We start from the raw sequence: 17,201 nt of genomic DNA on the forward strand, positions 1-17,201 counted from the left end.
CAAGTCAAGCTTCTACCGCGACACCACAAGAATTCACTTCAAAACAGTTCACAGTTCAACAATTGATTCGACACTAGCCCGGCGGAGTTCCGTGCCTAGAGATATTGGCCCCAAAGACTGGTGCCCCTTTCGGTATTTCTTTTTGTATTAATCTGCAACTCAAAGTACAAGGGAGTGGTCGGGACTCATTCTCAGACTCTGCGTCCAAATGCTCTGAGAAGTGAGAGCCCAAGCCACTATTAAATAGGTTTACAAGGGATGTCAAAAGCAGAGCCCCAAAAGCTGTGAATAAAAAGCCTTTTATAAATCAAGTTATCTTTTTTCTCTCTCTATCTCAAGCCATTGCTTGGCAAAAATAAAGCGAGCCCTTAAAATAAAAGCTCTCTCTCTCACTTGCTATATTGCGTAGAATAAAGCAGCCAGCGAGCCAAAAGCTGCCCACGCAAAATCTGCCTTTCCGTACAGCCAGCCACGTCATCATTCCATGTTTTGCGCCGGATTTTCCGGGTCCGTACAGGCATGCCATGTCATCAGTCAACCGGAATTCGTGCGCCAGTCTGTATGCTGCCTACCTCATCTGCATTTTCAGCGGGCTGTTTTCAGCAGTAGGGTGGGTGTGTGTGTGTGTACTCCAGCCACGTCACCAATTTGTGACATGAAAGATCAAGGAGCCCTGATTTTCTTCGATGGAGGAGCCAAGACCAACTTCATTTCACCTGAATTCGCAGCGCGGTTCGAGATTACACCCAATAGGATAAGGCCACCAGCAGAGGCAGTTCTAGCGGCACCCAGATGGGATATATCCATTACACATGTCATTGGCAAACTTCGGTTGCATTGTCGGGGGTATTTAGGGCACAAGGCCTTCTACAACATGTCTTTGGAAGGTTGTGACGTCCTCCTAGGAGTCCCTTGGTACCATAAGAACAATGCCGTGGTCGATTATCAGGCAAAGAAAGCAACCTTGACGAATGAAAAGGGCCGAACAATTGTACTGGATGTAAAACTGAAGGGCAAGTCCGTCCCTATTGTATCGGCTTCGGCCATTTCCAAATTAATGAAATCCAGTCTCTTTGTTTATTCGATCTACTTGAAAGAGTTAAATGATGAACACAGAACGATCATGTCTGAGCTTGCCAAAGAACGCCAAGATTTTCTCCACACACATGTTGGTTGTTTCTCTGAGGGCCTGCCAGGCGAGTTACCCCCATCTCGTCCTGAGGATCACACCATTGATCTGATTCCTGGAAGCACACCACTGAACCGGCCAACTTACTGTGTTAGCCGAGCGCAGAATGAAGAGATCATGAACCAAGTGAAAGACCTTGAAAAGGGTCTCATCCAGCCGAGTACTTCACCCTACTGCTCTCCGGTGTTGTCAGTATTAAAGAAAGACGGATCTTGGAGAATGTGCATTGATTACAGAGCTCTCAATAAAATCACTATCAAAAACAGATTTTCGATTCCAAGGATCGATGATATTCTTGACCGACTTCAGGGATCCTCTTGTTTCAGCAGGATTGATTTGAAAAAGCGGATATCATCATATCATAATCGCTTCGTGAGATGTCTACAAGAGAGCCTTTCGGACAAGCTTCGGTTTATATGAATTTTTGGTGATGCCTTTTGGCTTTACCAATGCTCCAGCAACTTTCAACTGAACGATGGATAGGATTTTCCAAGAGTATAGATCATTTGTCGACACTTTCTTTGATGGCATTATAGTCTTCTCCAAGGATGAAGCAAAACATAGACACCATCTGCTACAGGTCTTTCAGGCATTGCGGGATCACAAGTTAGTTATCAAGGCCAAAAAGAGTGAATTTTTATTGCCGGAGATACACTTTTTGGGACACATCGTCTCAGCAACAAGAGTACAGATGGACTCGGCCAAGATTGAAACTACACGTGATTGGCTTGATTTGAATAATGTTCATGAAGTTAGAAGCTTCTGGGGCTTGTGTTCTTACTACCGCGGTTCATTCAAAAGTTTGCAGAGGTAGCTTCCCCTTTGCACATATTGACACAAAAAGGAGTCCCTTTCTCGTGGGGACCGACAGATGTGACTACCTTTCAGACACTTAAAGAAAAACTAACTACTGGAACAATGTTGACTTTGTCGGACTTGCAAAAGTCATTTGAAGTATATTGTGATGCTTGTGGTCGTAGTCTGGGAGCGGTCTTAATGCAAGAAGGCCATGTGATTACCTATGAAAGCAGATTGTTTTCAAGGCCAGAATTGACAGCACAGATTTATGAGAAAGATCTTTTGGCAGTGATCCACTCAGTGGCGACATTACCTACTCGGAGCCGATTTCACGGTCTTCACTGATCATCAGAGTTTACGCTACTTCTCGTCACAGAAGCAGCTTTCAAAAAAGCAGATGCGGTGGGCTAACATCTTGTCACAGTTTCACTTCCAGATTGTCCATGTTCAGGGATAGAAAAACTTGGTGGCAGATGCTTTGTCTCGGAAGCCGCTAGTCTCGGCCATTTCCGTGATTCATCATAGAAGCTTCGAGGACATGGTTGATCAATACGCCACAGCTCTGGATTTTTCCGATGTATTCACTCAAATACAGAATGGGGAGGTAGTAGCGGGATATTCCATACGGGATGGCTACTTGATGAAGAAAACGATGTTGTGCGTCACACAGCTATTGAGGGAAAAGGTTCTGACTGAGTGCCATTGTCCACCTTTTACGGGTCATTGCGGCATCGACACCACCTTGAAAGGTGTGGAGCATTACTTCTTTTGGCCGAGACGCAAGAAAGATGTGGACGACTTTGTACGCAGTTGTTTAGTATGCCAGAAGGTCAAGTTTGACAGGCATAAGGCACAGGGATTGTTACAACCTTTACCCATTCCCACCCGCCTCTCGGAAAGTATTGCAATGGATTTCATCATTGATCTCCCAAAGACACAGAGTGGGCACGATGGTATTTGGACTGTTATTGACAAATTTAGCAAGCAAGCTCACTTCATTCCAGTGAAAAAAACAGTCAATCCAGACCATTTAGCGAGATTGTTCATTGCACAGATTTTTTGATTACATTGCATGCTTGAGATAATAGTCTCCGACAAAGATCCCCGATTCACGAGTTTGTTTTGGAGGGCTATTTGGGAGAACATTGGCACGCGGTTGCAGTTTTCATCATCATTCCACCCGCAGACAGATGGGCAATCTGAGATTGCAAATTTAGTTGTACTGGATTTATTGAAGTCTTACATTCTAGATCACAAGACTCAATGGGGAAAAAAAATTCCGTTGCTGAAATTTGCCTACAATAACACGATTTACTCTTCGACAGGGAAGGCGCCATTCAAGATCATTGAAGGTGCTCCAAAGGTTCCACCCTTCCTTAGCACTAAAGATAAGATTTTTGAAGTCAACCAGTACATGAGGGACTTGGACACTGCATTTGCCAAGGTCCGGGAGGCTTTAGCGAAATCTCAAGAACGACATAAAAAGGCAGCAAATCGACATCGATGAGATTTGAAATTAAAGGAGGACGATTGGGTGCTCTTACGTTTTGAGAAGGCACGCCTAAGAAAGAAAAAGGGAAAGGAGCGGCTTTTTCCAAAGCTTAGCATGCGGTATTATGGCCCTTTCTAGATAAAAGAAAAGATAAATGGTGTCTCCTTTAGATTGAAGCTGCCTGATACTTGGAAGATTCACAATGCATTTCATGCGAGTCTATTGAAGCCTTTTAAAGGTGATGTGCCCGATGATGGGGAGCCTGATGAGCAACCCGAAGTGGAGGAAAGCGAGAAGATACTCGTTCCAGAACAGATTTTGGCACACAAAGACAAAAGGATAAAAGGTAAAGTGATTAGCCGGTTCTTGGTTAAATTCAAGAACTATCCTGCATTGGATGCGAAGTGGATGGAGGAGGAGGACCTAGCACATACTCCTCAGATTTTGGAACTTTACCTTGAAGCATTCGGTTTAGCATAGTCTACTCCGATAGAACCCTGAATTCAGCGAGGGTGAATCTAGTGCAGCGAATTTGCACAAGAGGGGAGTCACTCCGCTCCTTTGTCAACGGATTACCCCAATTTTGAATAGAGTCACTGACGTCCCCTTTGGGTTTTAGGGATACTAATGGGCTGAGTAGTAATCTGCTATATGACTTTATGACAGGAATTCCCGAAAATGAATATGATTGATTTGTACTTGACTTGTTTGAGTGGAGGAGTTGAAAGACGAAATGACTACAGCATTTCGGTCTCATAAATCTTATAGACATGATTGCAATAAGGATTAGTTGATCGGGCATACGTGAGGTCCGGAATGGATCTCGATGCGATTACTAAATACGTTGCGATGGTCATGGTCTGAGATTTGGAATGAATTTGTTTGTGATTTGTCATGAGATGTCCTGTGATGTCAAATGATGTCCTGTGATATTGGGTGATGTGACTGTCGTTTTGTACAAGTGCTAGATGTGTCATGTCTAGTGCGTCCGTACTAACAATCAGTGTCTACTAAGACAGTTATGGCCTCTGTCTGTTTTGCATTTGTAATCGAGGGCGATTACATTTCTTTCAAGAGGGAATTATGTCACAAACTGGTGACGTGGCAAGCCCTCAAACATAAACACACAACTGCTGACATGGCAGATTCCCGAAAAATGCGATGACTGCTGACGTGGCAATGTACGGACTCCTGCTTTATGCACTCACAAGCTGACGTTGTGATTGTACGGAAACCCGCTTTTCGCGCTGACTGTACGGATCTCCGCAAATTGTGATGACAGGCCGTACGGATTTTTCGTAAATTACATTTCCAGCTTTTGGGCAGTTTTGCTTTTGAGTTTAACTTTTTGGGGCTCTCCTTTTGGGCATCCCTTGTAAGAATAAATAAGCCCAAGAGCCTCACTCTGCAGGGCATCTGGACGCAGAGACTGAGTGTGAGCACCCGTGGGCTAAATTGTACTTTGCACACAGATCAATATGAAAATAAATATCGAAAGAGGCGCCAGTCTTTGGGGCCAATACCTCTTGGCAGGGTACTACGTCGGGCCGTGTCGTCTCTCTTTTGTTCTGTCAATTAAATTGAGGTGAATCTCTGCTGTGTCGTGGCAGAATCTCGACTTGGGGTGTCCAAGTTTGTTACATGTGCAGCTCAGTAGCTATAGACATCCACCACTGGATGATACTGCCTCTAAGAAAAACGGTGATTCTATTGAGTAAATCCCCATGGCATAGATGGTGTCAAATTGTTGCAAAAACTATAAAGCTTTTCTTGAATCTCTCTCTCTCCCGCAGAGGGGAAAAAATTTCCTATGAAATCTGGAAGCGCATCTTGCTTTGTCTGCTCTTTGGGAGGACCGGTATGTTTCAGCAAAGCACACAACTAAAGCTCTGATACCATTGTAATGGGACGGAACCACGTGCCAACGGAATAGAAGAGAGAGAACAAACTTTAAGCACTTCAAAACAGCTAGAAGAGATGCACAACACATGAGACACGGAGTGGCGGAGTTTCATCCCAAGAGAGCACTAGCCCCAAACCCTGGTGCCCCTTTCATTATTTCTTTATATTGCTTCAACTCAGTACAACGACGGCAGCATTGTCTGCATTTTCACGCAGAAGCATGCAAAACAATGAGCTTTGTGTTCGTATTTAAAGGCCCTTGGCAATCCAAAAGCATCACACTCAAAAGCATTTGGTCTAAAAGCTGCCAACGCAAATCCGTACAGTTTCCACATCAATAGCCTGCAACGCAAAATGAGGAGCTATCCGTACAATTTGCGACATCAACAGGTCAACACAAAAATCAAAATTATGCCACGTCCTCAAGTAACTAAGCGAGTTGACTATGTGAGTGTGTGGGTCTGCTTTATTTAGGCCCCATCGGACGGGGTCCCATAAGTGGGTAAAACTTTTATTATTTGCCCCACTCGACGAGGATCTGTAAGTTGGTGAGAACTTCTAATTCTTCTTCTACTTCTAGGGTTTAGGCCCCTCGGTCGGAATCTACAAGTTGGCTAGGATCTTCGGTGACTTGACACATCATTAATTTGTGACACTAGAGTAAGCACCAATTATGCCATCCACACTTATCAATGTTAGGTGATCCCTAGGGTGTAACGGGAGGGCACCACGTGCCAACAGAAAAGAACAGACAAGATAACTTTACACACTTGAAAACACTTGAACTAAGAGAGAGAGAGAGAGAGTGCACGACACACGAGACTGGGAGTGGCGGAGTACCACCCCAAGAGAGCACTCGCCCCAAACCATGTCGCCCTTTTCGGTATTTCTTTATATTGCTTGAACTCAATATACAAGAGTCGGCGCGGCTCTACTGTGCTGTGCTTCGGACCTTGCAAGGTAGCCAGAGAAGAGAGCCCACCCTTCTATTGAAAGGCCCTTCACCTCTCAAAAGCAGTTACATGAAAAGCTACAAGCCTAAAAGCATCTGATCTTCAAAAAAATAGCCAGCACCATTTTAGGAAAATCCGTATGGCTTGCCACATCATCAACCAGTAGTGTAAAACACAGAAGTCCATACAGGCTGCCACATGGCACTGTCATCGTCACAAATCACGGACGTCTATACAGCTGCTGCCATGTCATCAAATCTCCACGCGATTGGGTTTTTGAGTGTGTGTGAGTTTGTCTTGCCTTATCTTAATGTCTTGTGTGCCCCTTGGCCAGAATCTACAAGTCCTACTTAACCTTAATCCTAAAGGGCCCTTAGAGGGTTAATGATTTTCCTAATGTTGGTCCTATCTCCATCTTCGACAAGCCCTTGTCATTTTGAAATGCATGGCGTGAAGAGCTCATGATGTAACAAACTGTTGACGTGTCAAAGCCTAAAGAATGAAGCCAACTTACAGATGTCAACCGAGGGGCCAAAACCCTAAGAAGAACATGTAACAGAAGAAGTGTCACAAAGTGATGACGTGGTTGCCCGAGAGCAGAAAACCCTAACCCTAATTTCTGCCAAAAACCCTAATTGCTGAAACCCTAATTTTGGAAACCCTAACCCTAAAACCTGAAAACCCTAATTCTAAAAACCCTAACCCTAAAACTGCAAAAACCCTAACACTAACCCTAAGGGCAACGTGGCAGATTTCCAAAAATTGCACTGGCATAATGACGTGGCAGGCTGTACGGATTTTCGTAAATTACGCTGGCAGCTTTTTGGCTTTGCTTTTGGACCAGATGCTTTTAAGTTTGAAGGCTTTTCACTGTAATTGCTTTTCAGGCCAAGGGCCTTTAAATATGAGGTTAGGGCTCATTCTCTGGCATGCTTCCTGGAGAAGGTGTAGAGTCTGGAGTACCGGCTTGTAGTGTGTTGATGCAATATAAAGAAATACCGAAAGGGGCGCCAAGGTTTGGGGCCAATACTCTCTGGGGTGGAATTCTGCCACTCCGTGTCGCGTGTCGTCTCTCTCTTTCAATTCAACTGTTATTGAAGTGCTAAAAGTTGTTCAGTCTGTTCTTTTCTATTGGCACGTGGTGCCGTCTTGTGACAGTGGTATCAGAGCATCAGGCGTGTGCTTTTCTAAAAGCATACCGGTCCTACAAAAGAGCAGACAGAGTTTTTTGGAATTCTATTTGAGTTATCTTCGCCCTCCAACCCAAGCATACCGGTCCTACAAAACAGTAGACACAGTTTTTTGGAATTTTATTTGAGTTATATTCGCCCTCCAACCCAAGCATACCGGTCCTACAAAAGAGCAGACAGAGTTTTTTGGAATTTTATTGAGTTATCTTCGCCCTCCAAACCGGACTTATTGGAATTTTATTTGAGTTATCTTCGCCCTACAACCCGGACTTATTAGCCACTCCCACCCTTACTTCATCGCGCATCGGGCGCGCTCCCCGTCTTCACCACTTATGTCTTACAGGGCATAAGCCAATTAAGATCACTTGCAAGAGAAGGATCCAGATTTGTTTCAAGTCACTGTTTTTCTCAGAAGCAGTGCCATGCAGGTGTTGATGTCTACAGCTACCAAGCAGCATACTCCAAGTACTTGGCAAGCTTTCAAGAAAAATTTTGCCCGAAGTTATATGGTTTCTGACATCTTCCTTCGGAGTGCAACTTCTGGCAGAGTGGCTTATCCTAAAATGCTTGCCATGGAAACCCTAGCAGATTATAATTTGAAATTTCTCGACATCTCTCAATAGATGTCTCTTCACGAGCAGATGACCTTGGAGGTTTGCTGTGATTGTTATCTCTTGGGACTACCATCGCCGCCAAAGAAACAATGTCTGTCCAAGAGCTAATGGACCATGCTGTGCTCGGCTACGACCTCATGGAAGGAACCTAGCCAAATTTTTGATGCAGGTTTCAAGATGGAAAGTCAGTTGACTTTTCGAGCTTGACTGATGTCGAGATTGCTTTATAAGTTTGAGTTCTGTTTGATCTTGTTTGGTGATCCTGTTTGGAATTTGTTTGAAATGGATGGTATCTGTTTTGAACCTGTTTTGGTGCTGATTTGAATTGTTTGACTATGGTTTGATATTGGTTTCAATGATTGGTGATTTTACTCCCAGGTGGAGAAGTGAGAAATACTGTTTTGGTACTGTTTGAACCTCGGAACGACGCAAGCCGATGCCTGGTGAGCGTTTCGTTGTATGTTTGAAAACCTCCGAACGACGCAGGCCGATGCCTGGGGAGCGTTTGGTTGTATGTTTGTAAAATAATTGTTGTTGCGACTCCCGGCCCGGACCTGGATGGTTATGCGGGACGAGTATTAAGAAGTTTGAGCAATGGTTAGTCTCAACACCTCCAAACGACACAGGCTTCGGTCTGGGGGGCATTTGGTTGTAAAAGGCCTCTATATCTCCCGGCCCGGACCTTTTTAGGTTATGCGGGAGGAGTGATGAGGGAGTCGTTGAATATCTCCCGGCCCGGACCTTGTTAGGTTATGTGGGAGGAGTGTTCATCGGCGGCTTTATGTTTCTATGTCTTGTAACATGCATATGTAAGCATTTGTGTTGCATTGTGATGTGTCAATTACTGAATATTTCTAATTGGATGAGATTGCCTGGGTATGTAATTTTAGTGCATCAAGACACCCGTGGAAGATCAATACGGTCTGGGTGTGATGCCTAATTTTACTACGCCGGAATATCAACAGTTTCGATCTGGACGAAAGGAGAAGCTAACTCCTTGATCAAAATAGCAGGAAGGAGAAGCTAACTCCTTGATCAAAACAGCCGAAAGGAGAAGCTAACTCCTTGATCAAAAGAGCAGAAAGGAGAAGCTAACTCCTTAATAAAAAAAGCAAATTGATTGTCCCTCGGAATGTCCCTCAAAAAATTTAAAGCTAACTTGAGTTGGTTTGCAGATATGCTGTAATCGAGGACGATTACTCTCTTTCAAGAAGGGGAGATGTAACAAACTGCTGACGTGTCAAAGCCTAAAGAATGGAGCCAACTTACAAATGCCGGCCGAGGGGCCAAAATCCTAAGAAGAACAAGTAACAGGAGAAGTGTCACAAAGTGATGACGTGGTTGCCCGAGAGCAGAAAACCCTAACCCTAATTTCTACCAAAAACCCTAATTGCTGAAACCCTAATTTTGGAAACCCTAACCCTAAAACTGCAAAAACCCTAACCCTAATCCTAAGGGCAACGTGGCAGATTTTCGAAAATTGCACTGGCATGATGACGTGGCAGGCTGTACGGATTTTCATAAATTACGCTGGCAGCTTTTTGGCTTTGCTTTTGGACCATATGCTTTTAAGTTTAAAGGCTTTTCACTGTAATTGCTTTTTAGGCCAAGGGCCTTTAAATATGAGGTTAGGGATTATTCTCTGGCATGCTTCCTGGAGAAGGTGCAGAGTCTGGAGTACCGGCTTGTAGTGTGTTGATGCAATATAAAGAAATACCGAAAGGGGCGCCAAGGTTTGGGGCCAATACTCTCTGGGGTGGAACTCCGTCACTCCGTGTCGCGTGTCGTCTCTCTCTTTCAGTTCAGTTGTTATTGAAGTGCTAAAAGTTGTTCAGTCTGTTCTTTTCTATTGGCACGTGGTGCCCGTCTTGTGACACATGAAGGCAATGGCAAAGGCAAAGATAACGGGCTTTTGCGCGTAGCTTCGGCCTAGAATAACCAACACCAACAAATGGCTATGGAAAGTGAATCGGCTAGTACACAGTTCGTCACCCCAGCACGTACTAAGTTCTCAAGAGATCTGGCAACCCATTTGCCTCGGAATTGTAATGCCCAAGGCAAGAATCGAATCTCACAAAAGAACAAAGTCCAAGGCAAGCTAGACGAGGATGGCAGGACCAATGCTTAGTTAGCTGCCTCAATACCCTCAAGGTCCGAGAGCCGTTGTTACGAATGCGAGAAGACGCTTTGTTTAGCTTGGGAATGCAAAGCCAAAGGCAAATACAAAACCTCACAAAAGGACAAAGGCAAAGGCAAGCTTAGCAGAGATAGCGAGAATTCGACTCAGGGGATCGGCATGGCACACGTGGCAATGGCCACGGTGTCCACGACGCCAAATTTGTAGTCAAGTGGCCATTGCTAGAGAGAGGCAAACGGTGCTCCCTACATATGATTTGGACCCATGTGTTGGAGTAGTTATCGGTGTTTAAAACCTTTGGGGTCGGAGTTCAACGCACATGCATTTGGCAAGGAACCAACGCGATGTATACCAAACACTATGGATGTGAGCGCCAAATCCATTGTTGTTGGCTAGATTATGGCATAGTCACAGGGAACGCCCATTTTTGGGCTTCCCGTCCCCACTTGCCGTCCCGTCCTCTTTTTTATACTAAAAATTCATTTGAGCCCTGTCACCCATCCCCACTCCTCGGGACATGTCTCTTGTGACTATGGATTATGGACAAGATGTGTTCCAAAAGTTCATTGTCTAGGAATGTTTAAGTGTGATGTGTTCACAGTTCACAAATGGGAATAGTGTGGTCTAATGTTCAATTTTCATGAGGCAACCAATGCTCAAGATGCCATTCTTCTCAAGTAACAAGTTGGTGGAAGCATAACCGAGGTGTATCCAGTGGAGTGTACAGTTGTTGGGGTGTCCATGGTAACTTCTACATTGACTTACCTTCTTACATATGTCCACTATGAGTTGTAGAGAGAGTGTTAAACTTATAGCATCTCAAGTGAATAGCCAATGTGATCCCAATATTTCTTTTGGCTTTTTAGTATTTATTTTACTTATTTGTCAAAGTATTAAGTAGGGAAATTTGTTGAGAGGGTACTTAATAGCGCCCAAGCTAGTATATTGTATATCACTAATTCATTGCCCAGTTGGTTGGTTCAACAGTGTCTCTCTCCCTCCCGTTGCTCTAAATTTCCGCATTGTCAACTTTTACATTATGGTCATGTGAATGGTCAACGTATATAGATCTTGTTTGATCCTGGCAGTATGCATGATGTGATTAGTGATTCTCTTGTGAAAAGCGCATGTTTAGAAGCTATTCCAATGGATCCCATTGCGGTTTCCGGATTTTCTCCTAGCACGCACTCTTCCATCACGCATTTCTCCTAAGCATGACATGCATTTTTTTCATAATAGAGATTTAATCGTTCATAAGGATCATCCAACCCTCAAGTGGCTCCAGTTTGTACCAAGTACACCTTCAAGTGATCATCAAGCTAGATGGTTCAAGTCTTGTGAGCAATTTGGAGGTTTAATTCATTATGTTCCTAGCAAAAGCTAACCCAATTGCAGATACATTCAATCACGAAGGACAGATCTTGGCTCTAAAGTCCAGAACCACAGTACCCATTCAGGAAATAACTTTTGTTCGCATAAAAAGTCAGTATGCATTTTTCGAGTCTCTCATTCTTGACAATCTCTTATATTTTCGTCACTGTCTTTGTGTGTTACCTTCTCATACAAAATCTATAATGCACAATGCACATGATTTACTCACGAAGGAGCACAAAAGCACAAACATCACTTTAGAAAAGATAGAAAATTTGCATTCAAGGAATACACAATGTTTCGCCATTGTTTTTCATGACAATAAGTTTTGTATGCTCATTCCTTGGCAGCACACAGATAGCACAAGCATTAGCACGATTGTCCATCAAGCATTAATATTCTCTTCATGGTTTGCCAAACTCGATCGTTTCAAGTAGAAAAGTCAAGTTTAGATCACTTTGGTCAAGCACTCGTTGAAAAGTTTGGCGCTTCATCACATTTTTCATTTGCATTCCATCCACAATCTGTTAGAAAGCATAGTCCATTTCCAATCATGAAAAAGTTAAAAGATGTGTCTATAAAATTTTGGTTGAAGTTGTTTCAAGGACACCCCCCAAAGGAGATTCTTGAAGAGGACAAACCCAAGATCGTAGATAAAGTTGAAGACATGGAGCCGGAGCACATTATCCTGCATCGCTTTTGACACGGCTCAAAGAAGCAAGCACTGCAGTCTTTTTTGAAGATCAAGTATCACGACACCCGCACAGCAGAGTTAGCCGACAAAGATTTCTTCGCAGATTCCCCGGAGTTGTTGGTGGACTACACAGAAGCCATGCAGCTTAGTACCAGTACCTCACCATAAAAAGGAAAGAATCTCATGTGCACATCTAACCCTATGTGCATGTGGACAAGCTGTAACTCCTATTTCTAGGGTTAAGGACAACCTAGGAAGTGGTCTGGCACCCTTGTGAGTTTGTATGCAGGACGTGCATGTCCAAGCACTTTAGATTAGTTGCATACCCTCTGACTGCGCATGAGCATAGCCAGTGTCTGCTAGGTGTAGGTACTCAGGAGTGTTCCCATACAATTGCATTAGTACCCAGCTACGGTATTTATCTACATGTGAAGCACCTCTTATAAGTGAGTTTATTAACTCATTAATAAGTGACATTTCAAGAAATCGTGGGTTTTATTGGCATTCTCGACCAAGCTTTAATTCCATATATCTAGGGGTCACTTCTCAAGCATAAGTAAGTACCCTTGGTATAAGCACCAAGTACCCATAGAACCTCAACATCTCTGACATTTTTGCAGCAGATCAGCCTACCACACCCATCAGCACCAGCATTTCAGTTTCAGCCATAACCTCGCAATACCATGGCAGACCTGGCCATGAGTACCAATGTTTTCAGTTTTCAGCCCCAAGACAGCAGATCAGCCAGCATTTTCAGATTTCAGCCCTAGTCTCATCGTCAGATCGAAACTCCAAGCCAAATCAGTCCTGGCATTTTCAGTTTTCAGCCTTTAGCCTCACAGATCCAAGCCTCTATAGCAAGATCAGCATCTAGGACCATTGTATCAGCATTTGCGCAATCTAAAGCAAATACATCTCCAGCGATAGAGAGGGGGGCCCTTGGAGGGGGTTTGGGCCCCATCTGGTGTTAGTCCTCTCTCTCTCTCTCTCACACACACATAGAACCTTCACTCTTAGTATCAATCTCTCTTCTCTCTCTAGTCTTTGCACATCTCTCATAAAGTAAAAGGCACCTCGAGTACATACTAAGCATTCATCCTGAGCATTCACCATCAATCACTTCGGCTGGCATATTTCAGTGTGCTTTGCTTGCCCTTTCAACATGGACCCTCGGGGGGATGGCCTCACTCAAATTTTCTTCATGTTTCCAAGCTCTCTATCAGAGGGGGTCTCCACTAGAGGGAATGGCCTTAGAGCTGTTTACAGTGGAGCTCTATTCTCAGCTTCAAGACCTAGTAGTTAGTACCATTAAGCTTAACAATAATGTAACAGGCTTGTAAGAGATAGCGGAAGCAAATGAGGGAGCTGAGTCAGTCACTTCAAGGTTCCGAATTACTTGAAATGGAGTCAGCTTCTTGATGGGCTAGAAGAAGGATGTAACAAAGGATTACTTAAAACCTCCCAAAAGGTTTTAAGGAAGCCTTTGTAAACTCATCTTATGGCCAACATAGGTTTTGAAAGTCAAATTTTTGCACATGTTAAGTCCTAGGTTATATTATGTGCAGTGAAGTCCTAGGTTATTTGTTTTGCCTCTTATTGTGAACTGCATGCCTTGATTGCTTGTTTGAACACCCTAAAATGTATTACTTTTCCAGAATTTGTGAAGAAAACCAACTTCTTGTTAGCTAAGTTCCTTCGTCTTTTTCTTTGTAAACACAAGAATGAGTGAATGGCTCCTCTCCAGTGACAACTCTAGGCTCCAAATTTAAAAAAGCGTACAGCTTGCTCTACTAAATTGATAGAGGCTTGTAGTTATTTAAGAACTTTTCTCAGCAGGGAATACTTGAGAAGCAAGCAATTTCTTTATATCCTGATACTAATGTCAAGAAAGAAAGACAATCAAACTTCATCCTGAGCAGGAATTTGTTGTGATATCTGCATAAAGGCCATCTATTCAAACATTCAATAATCGAAAATCCCCCCTCCCCCGCCTCCCCAAACTAAAAATAAAATCAATCCTAAGAGGTAGCTCGCAAGGTAAACTGACCTTCACTCTTCGTCGGTGCTTCCAGTGAGACGATTGACTCCTGTAATAAGGAGGACTGAGTCGTCGACAGGTTGGATGCCCCCAGCACGCTTTCCCTGGCATCAACTGCAACGTCCGAGTCAAAGGCTTTTACTTCTCGCTTAAGATCATTATAGCAAGAAAGAACATCTAAGAATCTCTCAAATTCTTCATGTAAGGAAGGCGTTGCACCTCCCATGATTTCTGCGCGCATGCATTTCGTTAAAGTGGTTCCATACATGGCATTAAACTGCAGAGCTTTGCCAGAAGATTGTATAGCACCTGTGCCTTGAAATTTACAAAGCCTTACATCACACAATGAGCACCTAAACTTGTTAATGTTCAATTATAAGCAACAAGAGACATCTTACTCTTTGCCGAGGTGGTCACAAGGACCTCATTAGTCATCGCAACATTTTCTGTCATAATATCCTCTGATATTTTGGGTGTGCCATAGAAACATCTGTCTTCACTAAAAAGGTGGCATCTCAAGTTTAAATCGGGAAGTCTTCTTCGTATTGAAGTGGACTCATCGGTACAGACATTGGACTGCCTTGTCATCTTGTTTTCATGCTCTTCTTTATGTTGAGCCTGCACTTGCCTTGCATCATCCAAACCTAAGAAATCATAATACTGAGAATCATGCACTTTCAAGGAGCAGTCAAGACACTGCAGATGCTTGCAAATCTTTTGCCTTGCACAATTATATTTTGGGAGGCAACTGCTTCTCTTTAAATGGTTTTGTGAGCAGTCACAATGTCTTGCATGCCCTCTGTACTTTGCACGCTTTCTCTTGGTGCTAGTACAGCATTGATGAAGTCCCTGGTGGCAATTCATTTCTGTACACGAAATCGATGTGGAATTATCAACATGCACCCCCTGCTCTCTGATGCAAACGCGCGTGCAGTGCAAACCATTACGCTTCGTCAGCCTCTTGGCTATGAGATGAGTATCATAATAACTACAACAGCTGTCATAGCCATTGCTCTTGCTAGCATAACCATCACTACTGCTACTTTGCCTAGAACAACTGCAGCCATCATTGCACTTCTTCATTTTCTCCCTTTCCTCAAAAGAAGAATCTCATATTTACCTCCTGTTGGCAACACAAAAAGCAACGAAAAGCATGAGTAAAGCTGACTGCAAATCTTCATTGTCATAGAAGCAATCGAATCGGACCATGGATATAAAGCGAAGCAATCTAAATTACATCAAACAGACTTCCTTACTTTGTTAGAAAGAACAATGAGTCTAACTAAGGTAGATTAGGTTGAAAAGGCCAAGTTAAGACTATGCTCCTTCCATTTTGAGGGGTAAGGTTGAATGACTAAATATTGATTAAATATTCTATACATGCACTGAAATGTAGCTCATGGATACTTGAGAGCTGCAACACATATCCTCAAGGTTGTAATTATTTTAGCTAAAAACAAAATGGGAGTGTTGCCATCGGATACTGCCAAGGGGGTGGTCACCTGGTTTATAGGCACAGCTGATCACCTGGTTTTTTGGGGGGCCAACGACCCTCACTCATTATCTTGGTCCGCGGCCAGTCACCAATTGAAGGTGACTGGAAACCGGCTTTTTCACGGCTCTCTCTCTCTCTCTCTCAGAGGAGAAAAAAGACCTGGACTACGATGGTGAGCTGTTGGTCAGGGAGCTTCTTCTCGCTCTCAACCAGCTGCGAGATGAGGGTGCTCTTCTCCCAAATTACCAGTCAGGTGTAATTTCAATCACCTCCTAAGCAGCTGGAGGCGCTGGGGGTGGTTTTGTTTGGTGTATGTGAAGGCCGTCGTCTAAGTGATGCGTCACCACTTCCTGCATGAAACCGCAGTTAGTGCACGTACAAATGATTCATTACAATTCAAACGTGCATTTAAGTCACTAGTACGGTCGGTCGCCTCTCTCTTCGTGGGATAGTCTTTTAAGGTCTCTTGGGATAGTATCCTCATGTGTTGCTACTGGGACGTCTAAAAATAAAACCCAGAAATCAAAGAGATGCCCCCTAATATTCTTGCCCCCCCCCCCCCCCCCCCCCCCCCCCCCCCGTCCGCAAGCTTCCCTCATCGCCCTCACCTCCCCTGCTTTCCCCCCACCCTCTGCTCGTGCATCGAGGATCTCCCTGTCTCGTCCACGCGGGCCCCTTACCTGCCCATACATCTGCAGAGATAGCATGACCTCCCGAGAGAGAGAGAGAGAGAGAGTGTTGCCTTCCCCTCAGCCCTGCCTCCTGCGCGCACACAGAGAAGGCCTGCGCCCGAGCAACACTTGCTCTCTCATGAGAGAGAAAAAGACAACACCCTGTCCCTCCGCCCATGAGAGAGAGAGAGAGATGTCTGCTCATGTGCCGAAGACAGACACGGAGAGAAATCTCTTGCAATAGTCAGAGAGAGAAATGGGGTGCACATAAGAAGAGGGAGAGAAGTCATCGCCTTGCAGTCGGTGCCGACTCAACGCCAGAGAGGGAACGAGATCCTTCTAGAGACAAGTTGAGAGAGAGAGAGAGAGAGAGAGAGAGAGAGAGAGGAAAAGAGAAACCCCGCGTCCGCCCGAGTCCCTCGTGGCCCCTCCCTCCTGCTTCCCTCACTACCATGCTTCCCTCACTACCAGAGAGCATCATCCGGAGATTCTGGTTCTCCGGATCTCGCTTGATTCGGTTTTGTTTTTCATTTCCTAGGATTGGGTACCCCATACTACATTAAAATAATCTTCTTCTTTTTCTTCTCCCTTTTTATCGTGTGCACAAGAGCTTCTCTAAGTTTTGGAGTTTAGTTTTCATGTCGCAGATTTTGACAC

The 17,201-nt window shown here is 44.1% G+C and overlaps 1 protein-coding gene across 6 annotated transcripts in view; it reads right to left on the bottom strand.

Moving 5' to 3' along the window:
- LOC147421013 (uncharacterized) overlaps positions 1-16,224 on the bottom strand; it is a 92,634-nt gene extending 76,410 nt beyond the window's left edge. The window contains exons 1-4 of one of the 6 annotated variants that reach the window (XM_086503984.1): positions 15,881-16,222; positions 14,777-15,501; positions 14,598-14,693; positions 14,388-14,492 (exon numbers count right to left, since the gene is read on the bottom strand). In XM_086503984.1, coding sequence (XP_086360110.1) covers positions 14,388-14,492; positions 14,598-14,693; positions 14,777-15,461 — 886 coding nt within the window. In that variant the 5' untranslated portion in view covers positions 15,462-15,501; positions 15,881-16,222. Of the gene's footprint in view, positions 1-14,387; positions 14,493-14,597; positions 14,694-14,776; positions 15,502-15,880 lie in introns of all 6 variants that reach the window. The other 5 variants (XM_086503979.1, XM_086503980.1, XM_086503978.1 and 2 more) reach the window with 5 other exon arrangements.
- Positions 16,225-17,201: the final 977 nt, after the last annotated feature.

The sequence above is a fragment of the Adiantum capillus-veneris genome, chromosome 28 (genome assembly GCF_014529385.1).
Source record: "Adiantum capillus-veneris isolate H3 chromosome 28, ASM1452938v2, whole genome shotgun sequence".
Lineage (NCBI taxonomy): Eukaryota > Viridiplantae > Streptophyta > Polypodiopsida > Polypodiales > Pteridaceae > Adiantum > Adiantum capillus-veneris.